Source organism: Serinus canaria, chromosome 1A, assembly GCF_022539315.1.
Source record: "Serinus canaria isolate serCan28SL12 chromosome 1A, serCan2020, whole genome shotgun sequence".
Taxonomy (NCBI): domain Eukaryota; kingdom Metazoa; phylum Chordata; class Aves; order Passeriformes; family Fringillidae; genus Serinus; species Serinus canaria.
Window position 1 is genome coordinate 57,427,039 of NC_066314.1, and position 24,014 is coordinate 57,451,052.

The 24,014-nt window shown below is 47.5% G+C and overlaps 2 protein-coding genes across 2 annotated transcripts; both read right to left on the reverse strand.

The window, feature by feature from the left end:
• Positions 1-1,642: 1,642 nt before the first annotated feature.
• On the reverse strand, positions 1,643-14,462 carry LOC108964029 (mucin-17-like). The gene is made up of 7 exons (XM_050969923.1): positions 14,381-14,462; positions 12,880-13,050; positions 9,789-10,172; positions 8,228-8,317; positions 6,018-6,110; positions 4,589-4,687; positions 1,643-3,696 (listed from the first exon to the last, which is right to left on the reverse strand). Exons 1-7 carry the CDS (start codon positions 14,460-14,462, stop codon positions 3,686-3,688), a joined length of 930 nt encoding a protein of 309 aa, XP_050825880.1. The 3' UTR covers positions 1,643-3,685.
• On the reverse strand, positions 14,407-22,402 carry LOC103819694 (C-type lectin domain family 5 member A-like). Its single transcript, XM_009094234.4, has 7 exons — positions 22,192-22,402; positions 20,100-20,174; positions 19,469-19,555; positions 17,983-18,042; positions 17,290-17,432; positions 16,526-16,635; positions 14,407-15,976 (listed from the first exon to the last, which is right to left on the reverse strand). The coding sequence occupies exons 1-7, from the start codon at positions 22,271-22,273 to the stop codon at positions 15,826-15,828; spliced, it is 708 nt and encodes a 235-aa protein (XP_009092482.2). The 5' UTR covers positions 22,274-22,402; the 3' UTR covers positions 14,407-15,825.
• Positions 22,403-24,014: the final 1,612 nt, after the last annotated feature.

Consider the following 24,014-nt stretch of genomic DNA (forward strand, 5'->3'; position numbering starts at 1 on the left):
CTGGGCAACCTGTGCCAGGGCCTCAGCAACCCCCTGAGTATTTTTCCTAATATCTGCTTTAAATCTTTTCTATTTTAGTTCAAAACTGTTCACTCTTGTCCAGTCACTATCTGCTTATGTAAAAAGTCTCTCTCCTTCCATTTTTACAAGCTCCCTTCAGGCACTGCAAGGCCACAGTGAGGCCACTCCAAAGCCTTCTCCTCTGCAGGCTGAACAATCCCAATTCCCTCAGCCTTTCCTCCCAGCAGGGCTGCTCCATCCCTCTGATCCCCTTGGTGTCCCTGCTCTGGCCTGGCTCCAGCAGCTCGCTGTCCTTCCTGTGCTGGGCCTAGGGCTGGATGCAGCCCTGCAGGGGGGGCTCAGCAGGGTGGGGCAGAGGGGCAGAATCCCCCCTGCCCTGCTGCCCTGGGGCTCTGGGTGCAGCCCAGCACAGGGGGGCTCTGGGTTGGGGCAGGGCGAGGTCTCACCCACAGCACCCCCAAGTCCTTCTGCCAGGGCTGCTCCCTCTGCTCATCCCCAGCCTGGATTGATCCCAGGGGCTGTTCTGACCCAGGTGCAGTGCCAGCACTTGGTCCTGTTAAAACCCCATGAAATTCCCATGGACCACTTCCCAAGAAAGAACAGAATTCCTTTATAGATAATTTGTGACTCACCATAGAGCAAACATCACACTTAACACCTTGAAAAATCACTCCCCATTTGAAGCCTTTGCAGCCACAAATCCAAAATGGTTCCAGAAAGTCCAGTGTATGCTAAAAAGGAACCCACTCTGCCAGTGACTGCTGCAAGCTCTGTAACACTGTCAGTGCTACCTTTAAGTTGTTCTTTGTGTGTCCTGAACCCTGCTTGCTGTTCTGACAGCAAATCTGCATTGGCATCCTCCCTGAACTGCCAGTTTGGCAGTGAGGTCCATTTCTTGTGTTGGTGCATTTGTCATTTAGAACCAGATAAAATTGTTTGCATGTGCAATACTGCATTAACTTCTTTTGTTTACATAAAGTATCACTCATCTCTGAGATGTCTGTTCATGTCTGTCTCTGCTTACTTACTTCTATGCAACAGTTTCTGGCCTTTCTAATGGTTTGGGGTGGTTTCTTTTAAGAACCTTGCCTTCATTCACTGTCTTCTCCCACAGCAAAATCAATATCCCTTGGTTGTGATTTTTGCCAAGATACTCAGAGCATTTTTCCACCAAGTGTATCCTAAATACCACAGCTGGCTTGAGACGCAGTTGGGATATAGGTCCATAGAAGTAGGGTGAGCCCCAAGGATCAGCTCTTGGAGGTGTCCCTGTCACAGGTTCTCCTTGATAAAGGTCACTAAAGTAGCCAGTCCTGTGTCCAGGATGTGCCCCTCTGGGGCTGTGCTGCCAGCCTGGCCTGTCCCAGGGAGTGTCACCCATTTCCCAGCTGCAGCAAGAATTAAACCAGCCTGGCATTCCCTGAGGCACTGAGCATGGAAGGAGCGAGAGGTCACACTGGAATTGCTTAGGGACTTCTTGGCATTGGCATCAGGATTAGACCCTGACCACACCAGAGTGAGGAGGAAATGTTTCACACTTCCCTTGCAGTAGGGATGTCAGAGGTAATCCAAGAATTACAAGCTGTAAAGTGGAAGTTTATTGTAAAAGTTAGCTCACAAGATCAGAGAATTGTGAACAAGAACAAGACAGAGGCAAAGGAAACAAAGCACTTTCAGTCAAACTTCTGCCCTTGGTATGAATTTCCTTGCAAGCTGTAGCTGCTCCCGAGTCCTGAGACTTCCTGTGGCTTTCTGGGTTTGATGGGGTTTGTGCAGTTCCACAGTGGCCCCAGGGTGGCTTCCCCTTCCCATCCCTCTGGTGCATAAGCTGCTGGCTGTGCTGCCTGCTGAAGGCTCCAGCTGAGGGCCAGTGGCTCCCAGGGAAGAGGCTTTTCCCTGGCCCTGCCTTCAGGAGAGCCCCCTTGATCCAAGGGACCACAGCAGCTGGAATATGAAAATAGAAGACAGAAATCTGTAACACAACATAGATTGCTCTCCCACCCTCTCCAGTGAAATGAGTGCAAAGGAAAGAGCCCCTCCAGCTCAGTTTCCTTCTGGAGTAACAGTACAGATCCTGGGGGTCTGACACTGGGATTGTTCTGCTACAGCTCCATGTTCATACTCTGTCCTTTGCGGGTGGAAAGTCAGGGAAAGAACTGCAAGTACATTTCCAAAGGATCTTGATGCAAGCAGACAGTGAGGAGGATGGCTGGTGTGAGGGGCGTGAAAATGTGCTTTCACTTTAGAAAGAGACAGTTTTTGCTGTAGGATTCCATTTTTCCTTCCAATGGCCACAGCATGCGGTGTGTAGATTTTTTGATTGAACAATTTTTTTCCAGTGGTAAACCAGGCTATGAGTCTCACTTCTTCACAGACTTCACAGAGCTTTCTCCACCATGCAGCTTAAAGAGAGAGCCATGAAAGGCACCAATAAAGGAGGAATGATTCTGCCTAAAGGACACAGCAGGAAGAAATATTCCTGGAGTCACACAAGGCCCAGGGTCCCAAGAGCCACAGAAGAACATGGGCAGAGCTTTGGTGAGATTGCCTCTTTCCTGATCACAGCTGTTTTCCTTCTACCACCTGTTTCTGATGTTGGCTTGAACATTTCTGAGCAGGAAAAGCCTTCAGGCATCATTTCCTCCTGTGACCAATCTCAAAGGAAAAGAGGACAGAGCATGGTAATGCCATTCCCTGTGGCTTCTCACCAGCCCTTCACAGGCCACTGTGCATTTCATTGTTCCATTTTCTGTTCAGTTCAGGTTCAAGTGAAACTCTGTTCTTCAGGCCTTGTTGCTCTCTGCTGGTCTCCGTTCTGTGCCCTTCCCCAGCAGATCCTAAATCTGACATTCCTTCCCTTCCCCACACAGGACTGGGGATGATTTTATGCCCAGAGCTGTGCTGCTGTAGGATCCCTTTCCCTTGGCCTGATTCCAATTTCCGTCACAAGCTCTGGGATCCTGTGTGCTTTTGGAACAGTCTGGGACAGGGGAAGCTTTATCCACACCCACACCTGATTTTGTGCTATCTTGACCATGAGACTGGCAAGGAGTGGCATTGCCCTTCCCTACAGGATCCCAGCCAGAAATCTGTGCTGCCCTTCCCTTGTGGCTGCAGGCAAGGCCAGGCTGTGGCCAGCTGGGGAAGGGTCTCCTTGTGCCCAGGCAGGGCTGGGAACACAGGGCTGTGGATGGATGTGCCTTGCAGAGTCAGGATCGGTTTGGGATCACCCCTGTGCCCAGGCTGGACTCCTCTCCCCTGGCAGTGCCTGCCTGGAAGTGTCACCTCTGGCATGAGACAGTGCCAGAGTCCTCCTGTGTGCCAGTGCCAGCTCTTCCAGAGGGGATCCATCCAGGCTCAGACAGCATCAGGGAAAGGGTGGGCTGAGCTCAGCCCCGAGGCTGGAGAGAGGCTGCAGGAGAGTCTGGGAGCAGAGACTGGGCAGCTAAAGAGAAATGAGACACATCCCATCCATGGTTCCTACAGGAAGCTGGGCACAACATATCAGCCTGCACTTCTTGGTTTTAGCTCTGCTTCTGATGCCTTTTTGAAATTATTGCAGCTTTTTCACACATATTTTGTGTTGCTGTGGTTCCACCACAAGGTGCAGTATGTACTTCACGAAATCCAATCACTGTGCAGAGATAGTCTTGGTACGGTCCCATTATAATGAACCTGAATAGAGAAAAAAAGTCAAATTTCTGACATGCATTGAAAGGCAGAGTGGCACCTGGCCTGGCTGCTAAGCTGTGTTACTGTCACTGGGACCAGGAACTGCCTTGCTGGAATCTCCCTCCCATTCCTCACTGCTGTTCCCCACATCTCCAAAAAAGTTTCTGGGCTATTGCTTTCCCATGCAGAAACATTCCCCTGCTTCGGTCCCCCTAGCCAATGGTGCTGACATCACCCTCTCTCTTGTCCCTGCCTCCTGTCTCCTTCCATTCCCCAGGGAGGTGCATCCAGCCAGATCCTTCCTTCCCCAGCACAACTCCAGCTGTGGCCTCTCCTGCCATCCTTACAGGACAGTCCTGTGTTCCCTGGCCCTGGAAGGCTCCCTTTCCTTGGCACAGGCATGTGCTGAAGCCCCTGCATCTCCAGCAATCAGCTTCCCCCAAAGCACAGTCCCTGATCTCCCTTGGGCTCTCTGCTCTTTGCTCTGCCTTTGACATTTCCCCCTTCCCAGGAGGGGCCTTGGGAAAGCAGCACAGGCACATTGTCTATCCTGCTCCCTGCAGGGCTGGGTACCAGAGGGATTCTTCCTCCTGAGCCTTCCCTGCCTCAGACTGCTCTGCCCTGGCAGCACAGAGGCATCAGCTCTTCCCTGGGGAACAGGAATGCAGAGCTGAGCCTGCACTGCATCCAAAGGAGGTGCAAATGCAAACCCTCCATGGGCTCCAGAGCTCATCCTGGGAGTGTCCCAGGGTGAGGTTTGTACTCCTGACATGGCAGAGGGCTTGATGGTTTTCCTTCTGAACAAAACTCTGACACAGTTCCTTTTCTGTCTCCCTTAACCATCCATCCAACAGACTTCTGGCAACTCCCTTTGGAAAAACAGAGGATTACCTACCTAATGCCTCTTCAGGTATGTGGGAGGCTGTTGTTGGTTCCTCTTGCTTGGTGGAGGACAATGTTGCTGAGCCATTTTGGCTGCCTGCTGTTGGACCATCTGGAAATAGGAACACAGTTTCTGCTTGCAAGGAGTGACCACTGTGCCATGCACTGTCAGAGCTCTGCTGGACCTCTCTGACCTCCATCACCCAACACAGAATGCAAACTCTGCCTCTTTGCTCATGGGCCAGCTACAGAAATCATAACATGGCCAGGTCAGGTTCCACTGAGTAAAAGGTAACACTTAGTTCATTTACACAATGTAAATGTGTATCTTAAATTGTATCTTAATAACAATTTAGGTTCTTGAGTTCCATCTAGATGTCAGGTTTCTTAGTGTATAGATATTTCAGCTCACCAAGGGAGTACTGAACCCACAAAGGACCTATAACTAAAGAGAGACCTGGATCCAAGTCTAATGACTCCTCTTTCAGTGTTAAAGCTGCATTAAATGCTAATTGATTTGTTATTTTGTGCTAATTTAGAATTTGTTTCAATGTTTGCCATCCTCTGATGTTTAACATTTATTAATTTCAGAGCATTCTCAGATATCAATCCTGAGCTCTTTGCCCTGAAAAAGAAGAAAGACTTTTCTCTGCCAGCCCTGTTTTTTTAAGTTCCAAGGATCAAAGGCTTTGCCATGTCTTCCCCATGTGCATCTCTGAGCAAGTGGCAAACTCTGGGACTTGAGAGTTATTGGTTGTGGAAACTTCTCAAGCTTTCTCAGCTACCAAGGGATGGAAAGAAGAAATGACATCTGAAATTTAAAATGATACCTTGAAAACATTCAGAGGAAGTATCAAATGCATCTATTTTTTTTTTTTTTGTGGTGATAAGAATACTTTTTTCTAACAGATATAATTTATCAGTTGATGTAAGTTAAAAATGGTTCTGAACTCAATGCAGAGACAGAGCACAAGGTTTTCATTGAAATAAGCTGCAAATAAATTCCTTTAGGTTCTGACTTAGATGGTTCTTTGAAATGGGATTTAATTCATAAGTATTGTAAGATTTTTGGTGTCACATCCCTGTGTAGTAAAGCAACATCATCACTTTGAAATATTCTCAAGGATTGCAATCATAGGACCAATAGGCATTATTTGATCTTCCCTGGTTTCTTCAAAACATATTTATCATAAATTCCTCAGTGTTGGAACATTGTTGTTTTCCCTTTTTTCACAGCTTTTTTCTTTTGGAATTTTGAACATTCGAGCCCCTTGGCTTTATGGCAGATTTCCTCCTACAGCCATGGGTGGCTAAAAACTGCTATCCTTGGTCTTCATGCCACACTTCCATTCCTCCTGGCTTTGGATGGCAAGGCCTGGACATCAGTCAGTGGAAGAGAGACACAAATTAATTGCCAGTGTTACATTTTGAGCAAGACTTACATGGGAGTGTCCAAGACAGGGTTAGGGCCAGTGCAATGGGAACCAGGACAACAACCAGGACAGCAACTTGTGTTCTGGAGCAATGGCTTTTGCCTGCAGAGGGACAGAAACATAAAGGTCAGGGAAACAGCTGGATAAAAGCCCCTTTCCTCTGCATTCCAAGATGCTTTTTAGGCCCCCACTGGGACTCTGGAGCCTTCCAGATCTGCAGGCTGGAGCCAGGCTCAATGTCCTGGTGCTTCCCCACTGGCTCTGGAGCCCTGTGTTCAGGGACCTGAACAGATCCCAACCTGCCATGGGTTTGAGGAGAGGGGAAAAGCAGGAGAGTCAACATTCAGAAAGGGAGATTGGTCCAGCCTGTTTCAGGAAGTGCAGAAGGTGCTTAATATGCAAAAATTTCAGCCGGAATAGTTCAGCGTAAATAAGACAAGCCCTTGGCTTCCCAGTTTGTCATTCCTGCAGAATGAACGCTTTCCTAGAGCAGGAGGGGGCAGCTGTGTGGCCATGGTGCTGGCAGTACCTGTGGGAGGACACATCCTCTCTTTCAGCAGCAATTCCCCATTGCAGATGCCAGATTGGTTTGGCTTTGGTGCCCAGGGCAGATGGAAGCTGCCAGGAGCATTCCTGTGCCCAGGCTGATGTGCTGCTCTGCACCAGACCCAGGGGAGCCAGCAGTGCCCTGGCAGCCCTGAGGGCAAAGCCTGTCCTGGGGACATCCAACACAGCCTCAGCAGCCCCTGGCAGAGGGGATCATCCTACTGTGCTCAGCCTTGGGGGGCATGTCCTGGAGCCCCAGGGGCAGCTCTGGGCCTGTTGCCATTGGACACCAGCTGGCAAAATTCCCCAAGGAGCCACTGGCTCCCTACCCCCTCCATGGCAGAGAGGAGAGGGGAGATGGGCCAGGGTGAAAGGGGCAAAACTCCTGGGCTGGGATAAAAGGTGGTTTTATAGAAGAAGATCAGCCATGGCTTCAAGCAAAGCAAAGCAGGGAATTCATTCCCCACTTGCCATGGGCAGGCAGGGTTTCAGCCAGGCCCAGGAGAGCAGGCACCATCCCAAGGAACAATGACTTGGGAAGACTGAATTTCCTGGAGAAATGCCAAACTGTGTTAGTGAGGAGACTCTGGCAGTCAGAATTTTGTCTGGATGTAAGAGGCTCCATCCATCAGTGGTGGATTGTATTTAAAGAGCACTGCCCTGTGACCTAGAGGGGATCTGGGATCCCTGATGCCAACACTTTGCATTTTCATGCTGTCTGATGAAATTTAATGGCAGTAATTATACTGAGCTTTGCAGAAATGAAACATTTCAGGCTTACAAATATTAATTCAATAACAAATATGCTTTCCCATGCTCCAAACCTGTCTCCCAGATCCAAGGGAATTGGCTGCTATTCTCTCCCAGTGAAGCTGCACTGGGAACATTTTCTTGGTCTCTCAAGATTCTTTGTGTAATTTGGTATCAGAAGTGCTTTATGCAGAGTTTTTTGTGTCAGGCCCTTGGTGTAAATGAGTTCTTAATCTTAATTTGCATGATTTAGTAAGAATCTGTGATTGATTGAGGAAGTGTCTCAAGTTTGCTCAACTATCAAAGATGGAAAGTAATGAGCAAAACCATTATTCCTTGAAACCTTTCAATGGAAGAACCTCATGGCCCTGATTTTTTATTTCTGGATGGAGATGATGATGTTTTCTTTCTCTAAAATAAAATGTGTATTTATAAATTGGGTATGCATATAGAAAATGAGAAAAATAATTTTATTTCAATAGGGTGAAAACAACTGCCTTTAAGATTTTACTTTGTACTTTGCTGTCTTCCTCAAGTGAGCTTATTATTATTAATTCATTTAATATTTTTGGTGTCACATCTTCAAAGTTATCTTCACCTTGAAATATTCTCACATATCATAATTAAATGATGAACAGGCTTTATCGCTTTTGTTTCCTCAAAGCATTTGTATAATTCTTCAATGTCTGAACATTGTCAGTTTTCAATTGGGTTCTCTCTCTTTTTTCTGCTGCAATTTCAAACTCTCAGACCACTCAATTCTCTTGCACATTTCCTCCTACAACCATGCTTGGCCAAAAACTGGTGTCCTTTACCTCCAAACCAAACTTCTGTTCCTCCTGGCCTTGGATGTCATGGCCTGGACCTCAGTCAGTGGCAGAGAGACACAAATTAATTGCTGTTATTCCATTTATAGCACTTACATGGGAGTATCTGACACGCAACAATGAGCAGGAGCACGATTATCTCAGTGACCAGAACAGCAACTCGTGTTGTGGAACAACAACTTCTTCCTAGAGAGAGACAGAAAAAAGTAAAAACTATGGGAACAGCTGGAAAAAACCCCTTTCCCCTGCATTCCAAGATGCCTTTTCAGGCTTCCACTGGGACTCTGGAGCATTCCTGGTTGGCAGGCTGGAGCCAGGCTCAAAGTCCTGGTGTTTCCCCACTGGCTCTGGAGCCCTGTGCTCAGGGAACTGAACAGATCCCAACCTGCCATGGGTTTGAGGAGAGGGGAAAAGCAGGAGAGTCCTCCAAGGCCTGGATTGCAGAAGGACACACAGAGGGTGGGTGGGTGACAGAGGGAGCTGCCTGGAGGAGAAGGGGCTCAGTAAAGAGGAGCTAAAAAGAGCTGCTCAGAGACAATGGGATCCAGGCAGGATGGTTGGCTCTGCAGGAAACATTCAGCACAGATGATCATGGCAGAGAAGATGAATTAATCCCTTGTGTCAGGACTGAGTAAGAACTGGGCAGATCTTTCAGTTCAAGGCAGTTCTTTGTGAGGAGCCACAAGGACTGTAAAATGTATGGCCTAAATACAACATGGATGTACTACCAAATCCCAAGGGATACCTGCTGTAAGATAGTGCTAATGCTGTGTTTTAACCACACTCTTAGAGCTCTCTTTCCACCTTAGAGGTAACAGATCTGAGAGGTAACAGATATGATGTGAATTCACAATAGGAAATAAAAAAGAATGTTCTAGAGGATCTCTGGGAACATCAGCTCTGCTGTCCTGAGCACACACCAGCACAGTGATTTAGGATTGAATTGACCTTTTCACATCCCTGAGCCCAGCTCCCCTGCTCAGGTGTTGGCCAGAGCAGGATTTCCAGGACCAAGCACAGGTAGGTTTGAATACCTCTGGGATGGTGACTCTACAGCTTCTGGCATTAGGAATTCCCTGAGTGAAGGCCCAGGAGGTCCCTGAGGGAAATGTGAGAGTTTTGCTTGTGAAACTGTGACAGCAAAGTATCTTCAATGCCCTTTTTCTTCTTCCTCATCTCCTCTTGTTCACTTTTCACTGCTGGTCTCTGAGTGTCTCATTCAGTTCACATCCATACACAAATGGGGAGAATGGTTCAAAAATGTGGAAGCCTGAAAACTGCAGATCATGCTAAATGTGGTGGTGTGACAGAGTTATGTGATAAATACAAGCTAGCAGGAAAGGATGCACATGGACAAGTGTATAGTTTAATGATGTGGGTACAAAATGAGACATAGGATGTTCCATATTTCTGCAATACTCAAAACCATCCTGCTATCCAGCATTCAGCCCCTTTTTTCTGTCTCCACACAGAGAGAAGATTTTCTATCATTTTAGCACATTCTGCTGGCTTATGGAATTGATGTCAGTGCTTCATTGTACTTTGTTTTTTGTTTTCATTCTGAACAAAATCCTGTCAGAGTTCCTTTGTATTCCCCTTCACCATCAATCCAACAGGCTTTCGGCAACTCCCTTTGGAAAGACAGAGGATTGCTTACCTGGTGCCTCCTCATGGCTGGGAGGGAACTTTGTTGAGTCCTCTTGGCTAGTGGAGGACAATGGTGTTGAGACATTTTCGCTGCTGGAGGTCAGTGCTGTTGAGTTCTTTCGGCTGGTGGGGGACAATGGTGTTGAGTTCTCTTGGCTGCTGGAGGTCAGTGCTGTTGAGTTGCCTTGGCTGCTGAGGGACAATGGTGTTGAGACATTCCAGCTGCTGGAGGTCAATTCTGTTGAGTCCTCTTGGCTGCTGGAGGTCAATGCTGTTGAGTCCTCTTGGCTGGTGGGGAACAATGGTGTTGAGTCCTCCTGGCTGGTGGGGGACAATGGTGTTGAAACCTTTTGGCTGCTGGAGGTCAGTGCTGTTGAGTCCTGCTGGCTGCCTGCTGTTGGACCATCCAGAAATGAGAATACAATTGTTACTTGCAAGGAATGACCACTGTGCCAGGCACTGTCAGAGCCCTGCTGGACTCTTTGGCTCCCCCGTCAGCCAACACAAAATGCCAACTCTACCTCTTTGCTCATTCATGGCAAACCTCCCTCAAAGCTGCAGCACAAACCAAGGTGTTCCATCCAAAGGGCCAAACTCCAGAACTGCCCCAGAACTGCTCCAGCCCTTCCCAGAGCAGAGGTGGAGGCACAGCACCCATGGAACCCCAGCAATGAGAGACAAATAACATCAAGTCCAGATTTTATGCTCTGTTAAATGCAGCTAATTTCACCTCCTTATGTAGTTTTGGTTTATTACTTTTTTAATTTGTCCTTGCTCTGGTATTGCACATTTTATGCACATCAGAGCACCATCAGGTATGTGCCCTCTACTCTTTGTCTTGAAAACAAAAAGGAATTACCCCACCCAAGCCTATGCTTTACACCAAACACGTTAAAGATTTTGGCATTTTTTTCACCATGGGTAGCTTTGAGTTGCTGGGAGACTCTAGGACTTGAGTGTGATTGGTTGTGGAAACCTTTCAGACTTACTCAATTCTCAAAATATGAAAAGAGACAAGGAAAAATATTTGACACTTAAAACTCATTCACTGAAAACTTCTAAAGGAATTTCCCTATGGCTCTAATATGGATTAATTTTTCATGGAGATGAGAACGTTTTCTTTCTATGGAATTAATGTGTCTTTCTAGGTAGCTCAGAGACTGTTATGGGCAAAATGATATCTATGCAAACACTGAGCACAAGGCTTTTATTTCAGTAGGAGACAAAAATTCCTTGAAGGTGTAACTTTGCTGTCTCTTTCATGGGAAATTTTATTCCTTATCAATTTAAGACTTTTGGTGTCACACTGGGGTGCCATGATGCAATATCATCATCTCCAAATATTCTCAAGGATTACAATCAGATCAAGCATAGGCATGATCTGATCTTGACTTGGTTCTTCCAAATATTTCAGTCATGAATTCTGCAGTGTTTGAACCTTGTCAGTTCTTGGGTTTTGGCTTTTTATCTCTTGGATTTTAAAACTTCCAAACCACCTGGCATTTCCTCTCACAGCCATGGTTGGCTGAAACTGCTGTCCTTTGCCTTCCCACCAGACTTCCATTCCTCCTGGCTTTGGATGTTGTCATGGTTTGACCCTGGTGTCTGCTGTGAGATGTGATCAGAAATACAGCAAAGCAGGCTCCAGCATAGGAATAAAAGGGGAAGAACTTTATTACCCTACAACTATATATAAAGAGAAACACACGGAACTCAGAATGAAAACCTTCCAAAAACATTCGTCCTCCCCCCCACAAAATTTCCAATACATCCACCCTTCAGATTATCAACTCTCAGTCCATCACTACTGTTTAAATTATCAATTCTCAGTTCATCAAGGAGGGAGGAGTCCCTCTTGTACCATAGGCTTCCCCTGGAAACACAGTTGAAACCTCTTGTGTTTCCGTGTCACACATGGCACCGCCCGGAGATCATTTGCCATAGTGACATCTTCCTTCCATGCCCAGTGCTCTCACCACTGCCCATGGACCAGAGCTGCTTTTAGGGTCCCCCTTTTAAGGATGCTTTGCCCAGTTCCAAAAAAAGCACAGTCTCTCACTTTTGGGACACCTGTCCTCCCCCCAGATTTCACCCCCTGGGGCCGAGGGGTCTCGAGAACAGAGATCATCTTCTTCTTCTTTTCTCTGATGAAGGAGGCCACCACCACCGCCCTCCTCACATGTCATCTCCGTCCATGCACTCCTTCACATAACATCACTGCACTGTCTTGGCTCCAAGCCATTGCCTCCCCACTAAATGCAGTCTCTGTGTCACAGGAAAAATGGTTCTGTCTATGGCTATACAAGAAAAGTTCAGCCAAAGGCCACTCTATCATCTCCTCCCACCTAGGATTCTTCTCAACTCCTCTCGTGGCCCATTTCCTCTTATTTCATCTCTATCTCTCTTTTCATTCAACTCCAGGAGGAATCAGCATTTGCAAGGTTTCCAGCATCCAAGAAAAGGGTTAAAAGTCTCAGGCTCTGCCTGTCCAGAACTCCCACGCTGTCCTGCCGGGCACCTTCTCGCTGCACCATCCCCCCCCCCCCCCCACCCCCTCACCGTCTCCTTCTCGGCCGTGCTATCAAATTTCAAGGTGGCACAGGCATAGACACTAGCTCGCTCTCTCTCTCTCTCTCTCTCTCTGTCTCTGTCTCTCTCTCTCTCTCTCTCTCTCTCTCTCGGGGGGGTGGCGAGCTGCCCAATGTCTCTCAGGGTTCTTCCACCCTTCCATCCTTCAGGGGCCTTCACCTCCCTTCTCTGTCCAAGGCCCGGCCTACCTCACTCTGGCCTCGTGGCTGTGCCTCCCCCACCCAGCTCAGAGTGGGCAGGGGAAGGTCTGAATCCTTTCATAGATGGAAACCAAGAGAGCTTTCCCCCGGGCGTTCTCAGCTTTTAACCCCACTGTGTTCTCAGGGGCGTATCCTTGTCCTCAGTAGCCACACCAGATGCCAGTATTCAAATCTGAGCACCTATTGGTTTGATCACAGCATCCTAAAAAACTCACTTCCTCTCAAATCACAACAGATATCATGGCCTGGACATCAGTCAGTGGCAGAGAGACACCACTGACTTGCCAGTGTTACATTTCTAGCAGGACTTACCCGTGCTGAGTGTCAGATACAGGGCTATGACCACCAGGAGGGTGATCACAGCCAGGACAGCAACCAGAGCAGCAGCTCGTGTTCTGGAACAATGGCTTTTACCTATAGAGGGGCAGAGACATAAAGGTGTGGGGAGCAGCTGGACAGAGCCCCTTTCCTCTGCATTCCAAGCTGCTTTTCAGGCTCCCACTGGGACTCTGGAGCATTCCAGGTTGGCAGGCTGGAGGCAGAATCAATGTCCTGGTGCTTCCCCACTGGCTCAGGGAAGTGAACAGATCCCAACCTGCCATGGGTTTGAGGAGAGGGGAAAAGCAGGAGAGTCCTCCAAGCCCTGGGTTGCAGAACGTCAGACAGAGGGTGGGTGGGTGACAGAGGGAGCTGCCTGGAGGAGATGGGGCTCAGTGACGAGGAACCAAAAATAGCTACTCAGAAAGAATTGGATGCAGGCAGGAAACCAGCTCTTTTCTCAAAGCTAATGATCAATATCTGGGAATTTTTTGCACAAAACAAGAAGAGTTGGTAGGAGTTTTCCTACAAGAAGAGAAATATTAAAATGTTATTGAAACTGTATAAAGACTTGAAATTATGATGAAAGTGAACCTTTTAATCGGGAGAGATCAATTGTGGTTTCCTGTCAAGTTAGAGGTGAATGCATCTGTCAAAAGAGGCGGTAAAACCTCATTTCCTGGGGTATGAATAACTCCATCCCTCTGAAAAGACATGCAGAGGTTTCACACTTTCTGCAAAAGACAAATATTGGATGGCAAGAAATAATTTCTGCCACAGTGAAAACCAGGTTGGAAAGAAAGGAAAGGAAAATTAAATACAGATATACATCACTTGAATTCTGTAAATTTTTAAGATGTACTTTTATGGCAGATATTGCAAAAACAGTGCCAACATTTCTGCAACAATTTTAAACTCATTAAGGAAAGAAAAATCAGAGGTTAGAATTTTGCAAAGCCTTTGATCCTAAATCAGACCAAACCTGTCCATGAAACATTTCACACTTGTGCATTCAACAAGCAGTTGGTACAGCCAGAGCAGGAGGAGAAGCCCCCAGGCAGTGCCTGCTGTGCTCAGGGAGCAGGAACAGCTGTGCAGGAGACTGCTGGGAGCACCAGCAAGAGCAGCCACTCCATCCTGAGCAGTTTGCTGCAGGAATCTCTGTCTGCACTGAGGGACACCAGGCCAGGGCCAGCAGCAATGGATGCTCAGCTCTGGAGTGGTCTCCAAAGTGGATAAAAAGGACTCTTAATCTCACCCCAGAGACACTGCCTCACACTGGCACCTTAGCAAGAGAAAAGTAGATCTTCCAACAACTTGCCTTTGTAAATATCAACAACCCTCTCTGGACACTACACCTGCAGTTTTCCAGCCCTGGCCCTCACGTTTCCCTTGTGCTTTTGGCACTTTGGGGCTCCAAGGAACTCTCTCAACAGATGTGGGAAAGAGAGACTGGAGAATGCAAAGAAAGCTCAGTGCCCAGCACTGGACCTACCTTGGACATCAGGGACTGTCAGAATTCTGGGTCTGATTGGTTCAGGCAAGTTCAGGTCAGAGTTAATGACATTTTCTGCCATTCTTGTTCCACTCTGTTCTCTCCTCCTTCGGCTGTTGTGACAGTGACACTCTGGGCTGGGCACAACTCAGAGCTCCCTCTCCTCTCAAACCTTCAGCAGGAAGTTCCTAGCTCTTCCGGTCATGCATCAACTTCTAATGAGACAAGAAGTCCATTTCTACTTATTTTTTTGATGGCACAGGGTTTTATGTCAGGAACATGAGGAAAAACAAGTTCATGGCCTCCCTGAGGTCACCTGTGTTGGGAAGTGGTTCTGGATTGGAAGTGTCTGGAGTTCCCAAAGATTCACCCACCCAAACACAAACACCGCTTTGTGTTTTGAAAAGAAAAGCTTTAATCCATGTAAGGGAAAGGAGAGGAACTCTACAGGGGCCCAGCAGTCAGCCCAAGCCACTGAGTGGAGCTCTCTGGGGACACCCAGAGCACATCTCTGGGGACACCCAGAGCACATCCATACAGCTGCCCTGTCCTGTGACCAACCTCCAAGGAAAAGAGGGAAGGGCATCGTGTTTCCATTCCCTGTCGGTCACTCTTGTGCCTCTCACCAGCTCCTTCACAGGTCACTGAGGGTTTCATTGTTCTGTTTTCTGTCCAGCTCAGCTTCTCTTGGGACTCTGTTCTTCAGGTCTTGCTGCTCTCTGCTGGTCTCCGTTCTGTGCCCTTCCCCAGCAGATCATAAATCTGACATTCCTTCCCTTCCCCACACAGGACTGGGGCTGATTTTATGCCCAGAGCTGTGCTGCTGTAGGATCCCTTTCCCTTGGGCTGATTCTCCCTCCCCTCCCAGGCTCTGGGATCCTGAGTGCTCTTGGAGCAGTTGGGGACAGGGGAAGATTTATCCACAACCACACCTGATTTTGTGCTATCTTGACCATGAGACTGGCAAGGAGTGGGGTTGCAGTTCCCCACAGGATCCCAGCCAGAAATCTGTGCTGCCCTTGCCTTGTGGCTGCAGGCAAGGCCAGGCTGTGGCCAGCTGGGGAAGGGTCTCCTTGTGCCCAGGCAGGGCTGGGAACACAGGGCTGTGGATGGATGTGCCTTGCAGAGTCAGGATCAGTTTGGGATCACCTCCCTGTGCCCAGGCTGGACTCCTCTCCCCTGGCAGTGCCTGCCTGGAAGTGTCACCTCTGGCATGAGACAGTGCCAGAGTCCTCCTGTGTGCCAGTGCCAGCTCTTCCAGAGGGGATCCATCCAGGCTCAGACAGCATCAGGGAAAGTGTGGGCTGAGCTCAGCCCCGAGGCTGGAGAGAGGCTGCAGGAGAGTCTGGGAGCAGAGACTGGGCAGCTAAAGAGAAATGAGACACATCCCATCCATGGTTCCTACAGAAAGCTGGGCACAACATATCAGCCTGCACCTCTTGATTTTAGCTCTGCTTCTGCAGCCCTTTTGAAATTCTTGCAGCTTTTTCACACATATTTTGTGTTGTTGAGGATCCATCACAAGGTGCAGTATGTACTTCACGAAATCCAATCACTGTGCAGAGATAATCACGGTGATGTCCATTTATATCAAACCTGACCAGGAGAAAAAGTCAACTTTGGTTACATTTCTGACATGCAATGAAAGGCAGAGTGGCACTTCCTAAGCTCTTTTACTGCCAGTGGGATCAGGAAGGATCTGCCTTGCTGGAATCTCCCTCCCATTCCTCACTGCTGTACCCCACATCTCCACAAAAAGTTTCTGGGCAATGCTTTCCCATGCAGAAACATTCCCCTGCTTTGGTCCCCTCCAGCCAATGGTGCTGACATCACCCTCTCTCTTGTCCCTGCCTCCTGTCTCCTTCCTTTCCCCAGGGATCTGCATCCAGGCAGATCCTTCCTTCCCCAGCAAAAGTCCAGCTGTGGCCTTTCCTGCCACCCTTACAGGACAGTCCTGTGTTCCCTGGCCCTGGAAGGCTCCCTTTCCTTGGCACAGGCATGTGCTGAAGCCCCTGCATCTCCAGCAATCAGCTTCCCCCAAAGCACAGTCCCTGATCTCCCTTGGGCTCTCTGCTCTTTGCTCTGCCTTTGGCATTTTCCTCTTCCCAGACACTGCCTGGCAGGGACTTGCTGGAAGGAGCTCACATGGCTGGGTCATGTTCCACGTCGTTGATCCACTTCCACTTCTGCTCCTCTGGAGAGTATCTGAGCCCAAGTAAGTAGTAGTTATATCTTGTTTGTGAGAGCAGGTAAGTCTGGAAAGGAAGCCAACAATGGGAACACATGAAAATGGCATTTTCTTCAGCAGAGGCCCAGAAGGCTCAGGGCTGAACAGCCAGCACAGAGACTGCCGTGTGCATCCAGCCACAGCACCTCTGCCCACAGCTCCAGAGATGGCATCTCTCCATTTCTAGTGAAGATCATCTCCCTTTTGGGACCCCCCCTTCTGAAGATAATAAATGTAATGTTACACCTGTGGGGACACCACCGCTGTACATTGCAGTCATACATGGGTGACTTGATAGCTGGGGACACTTTTCCCTGTGGATGGGGTGGCAAAGCTTTTTCATGTTTTGTCACAGCCATGGCTCTCACAAAGAAGTGTCTGTCCAACCTCCATGGCCTGTGTGCTAAATCCCTGTAAAAGCCCAGCCAGCTGGGCAGGTAGTTTGCTCCTTGCCATGGGATCAGGCCTGGGCACTGAAGCTTCCAGGGACAGAACTCCAAGCCCCAGGAGGCCTCTCCCTGTGCAGGGCTTTGCTCCCACTGCCAGGCCTGGGCTCTCCATGGCTGGCAGCAGGTCCCAGAGCCCAAGGACATGGGACAGGAGCTGGCACAAGTGTCACTGCCCAGCCCTTGGCCAGGCAGCTCCAGCCCCCCACGCAGCTGCCCCAGCAGTTGGATCTCACCAGCTCTTCCCTGCTGTCAATGACCACCAGGTCTGACTCCATGGCTGTGCATTCTGCACGGGAGGCATCCCAGTGCTTTGGTTTCCTCTGTGGAAAAAAGAAGTAGCATTTTCTCCCATGTTTTTTCCATGCTGGTGGGCAGCCTGCAGAAGGGAATAAGAGGTGTGTAAAATCCATGTTTACACTGACCAAAGGATGCCACAAGAAAAGAGAGGTCAGAGAGGAAATTCCAGCCCCAGAAATGCCTGTGTGCTCCTGCTGAGAATTGTCAGCAGAGCTCCAGGGATCCCCCACAGCCTCTGGAGCTGATGGCAGCCCAGAATCAGCAGGTAGGAGCCAGCCAGGGAGCAGCACAGCAAACATGAGCCAGCCTTTTCCAGCTTTGCTCATCAGCTCCTTAACAGGCACAGGGAACTGCGCTGAGTTCAAAGGCTGGATATGGAGGGCCACAGAAAAGCAGAGGAGGCACATTATCCATCCTGCTCCCTGCAGTGCTGTGGTTCTGGAGGGATTGTCCTTTCCAGAGCTCATCCTGGAGTGGACTGGATCAGGTTTGTATTCCTGAGATGGGAGAGTTTTTCTTTTTTTCTTTCCATTCTCAACAAGAGCAGTCACAGACCCTTCTCTTCCCCCTGCACAGTCAATCCCACAGGCTTCTGGAAACTCCCTTTGGAAAGACAGTGGATTACCTACCTAATGCCTCTTCAGGAATGTTTGTTGTGGAGACCTGCTGGCTGCCTGCAGTTGGACCATCTGGAAATAAGAACACAGTTTCTGCTTGCAATGTGTGGCAGAGTGCCATGCACTGTCAGAGCTCTGCTGGACCTCTCTGATCCCTCATCACCCAACACAGAATGCAAACTCTGCCTCTTTTCTCATGGGTCTACTACAAAAACCATAGAATTGTCAGGTTAGGTTCCACCGAGGAAAAGGCAACACTTAAGTTCATTTACACAAGTTGTATCTAAATAATAGTGTATTTGGCATAACAATGTGCTAGGGAAATTCACACAAAATCAAAACTTTGAATAAACTCAACATGCAACACTTTTGATTTCGAGCCAAGTGAAACCTGTGTGCTCTGGAACAGAAAAACTACCTTGATTTCACTTTCTCAAGTTTGATCTAGATCTCAAGTTACTTAAGTGTATTTTTTCAGGTCTGTAGATGTTCTGAGCCAGTACTGAGCCCCACAAAAAACTTTAACTAAAGCCAGTCCTGGGTCCAAGTCTAAAGACTCCTCTTTCAATGTTAGACTTGAAGCTGCATTAAATGTAAATTATACCTTTTCATTTTCTGCTGGTTCATTATTTGTTTTTAATTCGCAACACGCTTTTCTGTTTGACATTTATAAATGTCAGGGTACTTTCAGATATCAATCCAGAACTCCTTGCTCTAAAAAAGAAGAATGACTTGCCTCCCCCAGCCCTATTTTTTAAGTTCCAAGGGTCAAAGGCTTTGCCATGTCTTCCCCATGAGCATCTCTGAGCAGGTGGCAAACTCTGGGACTTGAGAGTGAAACTTGGTTGTGGAAACTTCTCAAACTTTCTCAGCTTGGATGGAAAGAAACAAGCAACACCATCGGAAATTTTAAAATGGTTCTTTGAAAACATTTAAAGGAAATACCAATTTGGTCTATTAAATTTTTTTTTTCGAATGGAAGTCAGATTTTTTCCCAGAAAATATAATTTATCATTTTATGTAGCTCAAAATATGTTATGATCTTAAGGAAGCTCCTTTAAGATGTGGTTTAGTTGTCTCCTTCAAATGAACTTTCATTCAGAATTATTTTAAGATTTTTGGTGTTATGGACTTCTTGGTGTCATGATACAACCTCATCAGCTTGTGGGATTCTCACAGTTAGCAATTGTACTACTGGTAGGCATTACCAAATCTTAACTAGTTTCTTCAAAACATTTGTATAATAAATTATTTGTCATTTGAATGTTGTCAGTTCTCCATTGCGATTTTGGCTTTTTTATCTCTTAGAATTTTAAACTTTCAAACCACTCGACTCTCTTACAGATTTCCTCTTACAGCCTTGTTTGGCTAAAAACTGCTGTCCTTTGCCTTCAACCAGACTTCTGTTTCTACTGGCTTTATATGCCATGGGCTGAACATCAGTCAGTGGGACATAGACACAAATTAATTGCTGTTATGACATAACAAAAAAACTTACAGGTGATTATTAAATATACTGCCAGGACCAATATCAGGATTACCACCACCAATGTAGCAACATGTTTTCTGGAACAACGGCTTTTACCTACAGAGGGACAGAAACATAAACATTAGGGGAACAGCTGGACAAAAGCCCCTTTCCCCTGCATTCCAAGGTGCCCTTTTCAGGCTTCCACTGGGAATCTGGGGCCTTCCAGATCTGCAGGCTGGAGCCAGGCTCAAGGTCCTGGTGCTTCCTCACTGGCTCTGGAGCCCTGTGCTCAGGGAAGTGAACAGATCCCAACCTGCCATGGGTTTGAGGAGAGGTGAAGAGAGTCCTTCAATCAATGCCCTCCCTTTGCTTCCTCATCTCCTTTGTTCACTTTTCCTGCTGCTGGGGACTGGAGCCTGGGCTCAGGGGGGTCTGGGTGTGGCCCATCACATCCTTCTATGTCTTTGCCAGGAAAGCCAACAAGTGTTTAGGGCACAGAATGCAACACCTCAGCTGCCCCCGCTCTGACCTTGGAAAGCAGACAATTGTACCCTCCTGCCTCCTCGTGGTTTTGTGTCACTGCATGTTTAGGGGCATCAGGACCAGGCCCTCTGCCCTTGTTTAAATTCTCATCACTTTATCAGACAGCAAAACTCACCTGATGATTTGCAGTTTTCTGCAGCATTTGTGTCTTGGGCTTTCACTTTCACTTCTGCATAGGTACAACCTGAGCCTGGGAACAAGAACAGAGCACAGAGACAGCTGAGAATCAACTTAAATGAAATAAAAATGACTGAAATTGTGAGAAATGCTGAACACAGAACAGCAACTGGTTGATGTGACTGTTGATAACTATGCACAAATTATATTTTTCTCCATTATAGGCAGTGATTTGTGTTCTCTGGTGACCAGGGACAGAACCCAAGGGAACAGCTGGAGCTGTGTCAGGACTGGGTCAAGTAGGATATCAGGGAAAGGTTCTTCCCCTAGAGGGTGCTGGGGCACTGAACAGGCTCCCTAGGGAATGGTTACAGCCCCAAGGCTGCCAGAGCTCAAGCAGCTTTTGGAAAACCCTCTCAGAGATGCATAGGCTGGGATTATTGGGGTATCTGTGCAGGGCCAGGAGTTGGACTGGGTGATCCTTGTGGGTTCCTTCCAGCTCAGGATATTCTGATTCCATGTTCCATGATGACACTTTCACCCTTGGAGCACTTGCTAGATGCAGGAACAGATCTGGTTTCTCTTCAAGGCAGACAATTCCAGAGGGGACAGGGGCACACACCCACATTGTCAATCTTGACAAAAAGGGAGGAAATTGCCAAAGGTGTCCTAAGGTTGTTTATCCAGACAGAAATGGTGAGAATGACTAAAACAACAAAGCCTGAAAACTGCAGATTGTGCTAAATTTGGAGGAGTTTGAGATTTTATCTAAATTAAAAAGATGACATGGAGAGTAGTGAAATCTATTCTATCAATCATCTGCAGCTAATAAATACAAACCAGCAGGAAAGAAAACATATGGAGAGGAAAGAAAGGTCAGAGGGAGATAAAAAGTGGGTAGAAAGTCAAAAATAGGACGTTGCAATGTTATAAAACTCTCCAAGTCATCGTGATATCCAAGACTGAGCCCCCTGGGTTCTATCACTGTACAGAGCAAGACAGAAGCCAGGGTTTTGAGGTCTTTTCAGAAGAGGGAGAAATATCTCGAAATCTTGTGCATAATTTCAGTGAACACCTATAAGAGTTGGTAGGGGTTTCCCTGAAAGGCACGAGCAGAGAAACAGCCAAATGTTACTAGAAATCAATCAAAATTCTGAATAGGAATACATGGGTTAAATTCTAAGGAAAATGGAACTTGTAATCAGGTGCCACCTATTGTGGTCAATTGAGCCGTGCATTCATCTGGCTAAAGGGGTGGAAAAACCCTGTTTCCTGGGCTGTTAATAACTCCACCCATCTGAAAAGAGACACAGAGTGTTCACAGTGTATGCAAAAGACCAACACTGGATGGCAAGAAATAATTTCTGCCAGAGTGAAAGCAGGGTTAGAAGGAAAGGAAAGAAAAATGAAAATTAAACACAGACACACACTCTATGAAGTCAGTAAATTTATAGGATGTACTTTAATGCAGATATTGCAAAACCAAAAACACATATGCAATTATTTAAAACTCATTGAAGAAAGAGAAATCAGAGGTTAGAATATTGCAAAGCCTTTGATCCTAAATCAGACTAAACCTGTCCATGAAACATTTCACTCTTGTGCATTCAACAAGCAGTTGGTACAGCCAGAGCAGGAGGAGAAGCCCCCAGGCAGTGCCTGCTGTGCTCAGGGAGCAGGAACAGCTGTGCAGGAGACTGCTGGGAGCACCAGAAACAGCAGCCACTCCATCCTGAGCAGTTTGCTGCAGGAATCTCTGTCTGCACTGAGGGACACCAGGCCAGGGCCAGCAGCAATGGATGCTCAGCTCTGGAATGGTCTCCAAAGTGGATAAAAAGGACTCTTAATCTCACCCCAGAGACACTGTCTCACACTTGCACCTTAGCAAGAGGAAAGTAGTTCTTCCCACAACTTGCCTTTGTAAATATCAACAACCCTCTCTGGACACTCCACCTTCAGTTTTCCAGCCCTGGCCCTCACGTTTCCCTTGTGCTTTTGGCACTTTGGGGCTCCAAGGAACTCTCTCAACAGATGTGGGAAAGAGAGACTGGAGAATGCAAAGAAAGCTCAGTGCTCAGCACTGGACCTACCTTGGACATCAGGGACTGTCAGGATTCTGGGTCTGGTTGGTTCAGGCAAGTTCAGGTCAGCATAAAGGACATTTTCTGCCATTCTGGTTCCCGCTTCTCCTTCTTCCCTCCCTCAGCTGTTGTGACAGTGACACTCTGGGCTGGGTACGACTCAGAGCTCCCTCCCCTCTCAAACCTTCAGGAGGAAGTTCATAGCTCTTCTGGTCATGCAGAAACTTCTAATTAGAAGTCTGTTTCTACTTCATCTTTTGATGGCACAGGGTTTTATGTCAGGAACATGAGGAAATACAAGTTCATGGCCTCCCTGAGGTCACCTGTGTTGGGAAGTGGTTCCGGATTGGAAGTGTCTGGATTTCCCAAAGCTTCACCCACACACACACACAAAACACTTTGCTGTGCTGTGTCCTGAGCACTGTGGGCTCAGTGCAACTCACAGACATTGTCTGGTTCTCTATAGGGGAATTCTAGGGGCAAAATGGGGATCAGAAAAGGGGATTGGTCCAGTCTGTTTTGGGAAGCACAAAAGGTGTTTAAGGCAGCAATCGGAATTATGCGGCCTAAACAAAACTATTCCTTGTCTTTCCAACTTTGTAATATCCCTCTGGGCAGCTGGGGTCAGCTGTGTCCCCCCTCAATTCCTTGTGCACCCCCAGCTCCCTCAGTGGTGGGGTGGGATGACAAACAGAGGACTCTCACTCTGTTTAATCTCTGCTCAGCAAGAACTAAAACATCTCTGTGGTCTCAACACTGTTCCAGCACAAGTCCAAAATGTAGTCCATACCAGTTGCTATGAAGGAAATTAACTCTATCCCATCCAAAACCAGCCCAGGGTTCTAGAATTTAAGGATGTGAAGGTCCTTGAATGGAGGCTCAGAGGAAGGGAACAAAGGTGGTGGAAGTGTTGGAATGAATGTCCTGTGAGGAGCAGCTGAGGATTCCTTTGTTTGTCCTATTTGGAGAAAAGGAAGCTGAGGGGTGACCTCTCTTCTCCCTGGAGTCCCAGCACAGGAAGGACATGAACTGTTGGAGAGAGTCCAGATGAGACCAACAAAGTGTTGAGAAGCTGGAGAACCTCTGTCATGAGCAAAGTCTGAGGGAATTGGGATTGTTCAGCCTGGAGAAGAGAAGGCTTTGGGGTGACCTCATTGTGACCTTGCAGAGCCTGAAGGGAGCCCACAGGAAAGATGGAGAGAGACTCTTGACAAGGGCCTGGAGTCACAGGACAGGGGCAATGGCTTCACACTGACAGAGAGTGGGTTTAAATTGGATTTTAGGAAGAAATTGTTCCCTGTGAGGGTGGTGAAGCCCTGGCACAGGTTGCCCAGAGAAGCTGTGGCTGCTCCAACCCTGGCAGTGTCCAAGGTCAGGTTGGATGGGGCTCTGAGCAACCTGGGATAGTGGAAGGTGTCCCTGCCCATAAAAGAGAAGGTGAAATGAGAAGATCTTATGTCTCTTCCAACACAAATCATTCTATGATTCTCTGATTACAGTATTCCTGTCTTTATAGAAATATAACACATTACTTTTCTGATTTAAAACAAATTATAAGAAAAAGTTGAGTGGTTTTTAATAAAATAAATACCAGTTCTGATTGATCCTATTTTTCCCACAGAAAGACAATTTTCTATTATGCATATATTCTCTCAGGGCCATCAGATCTGGAACACCCTCTGGTGCCAGTAGTCATGGCAGAGGCTTCTTCAAAGGGCCAGGGATGTGTTCTGCTATTCTGTGCCTCATGTCCCAAACACCAAATGTGTGAGAGAAAGAAGAGGAAGTGAAGCAGTTTCTGTGGTGGTTGATGACTCAGAAGTTTGTACTGC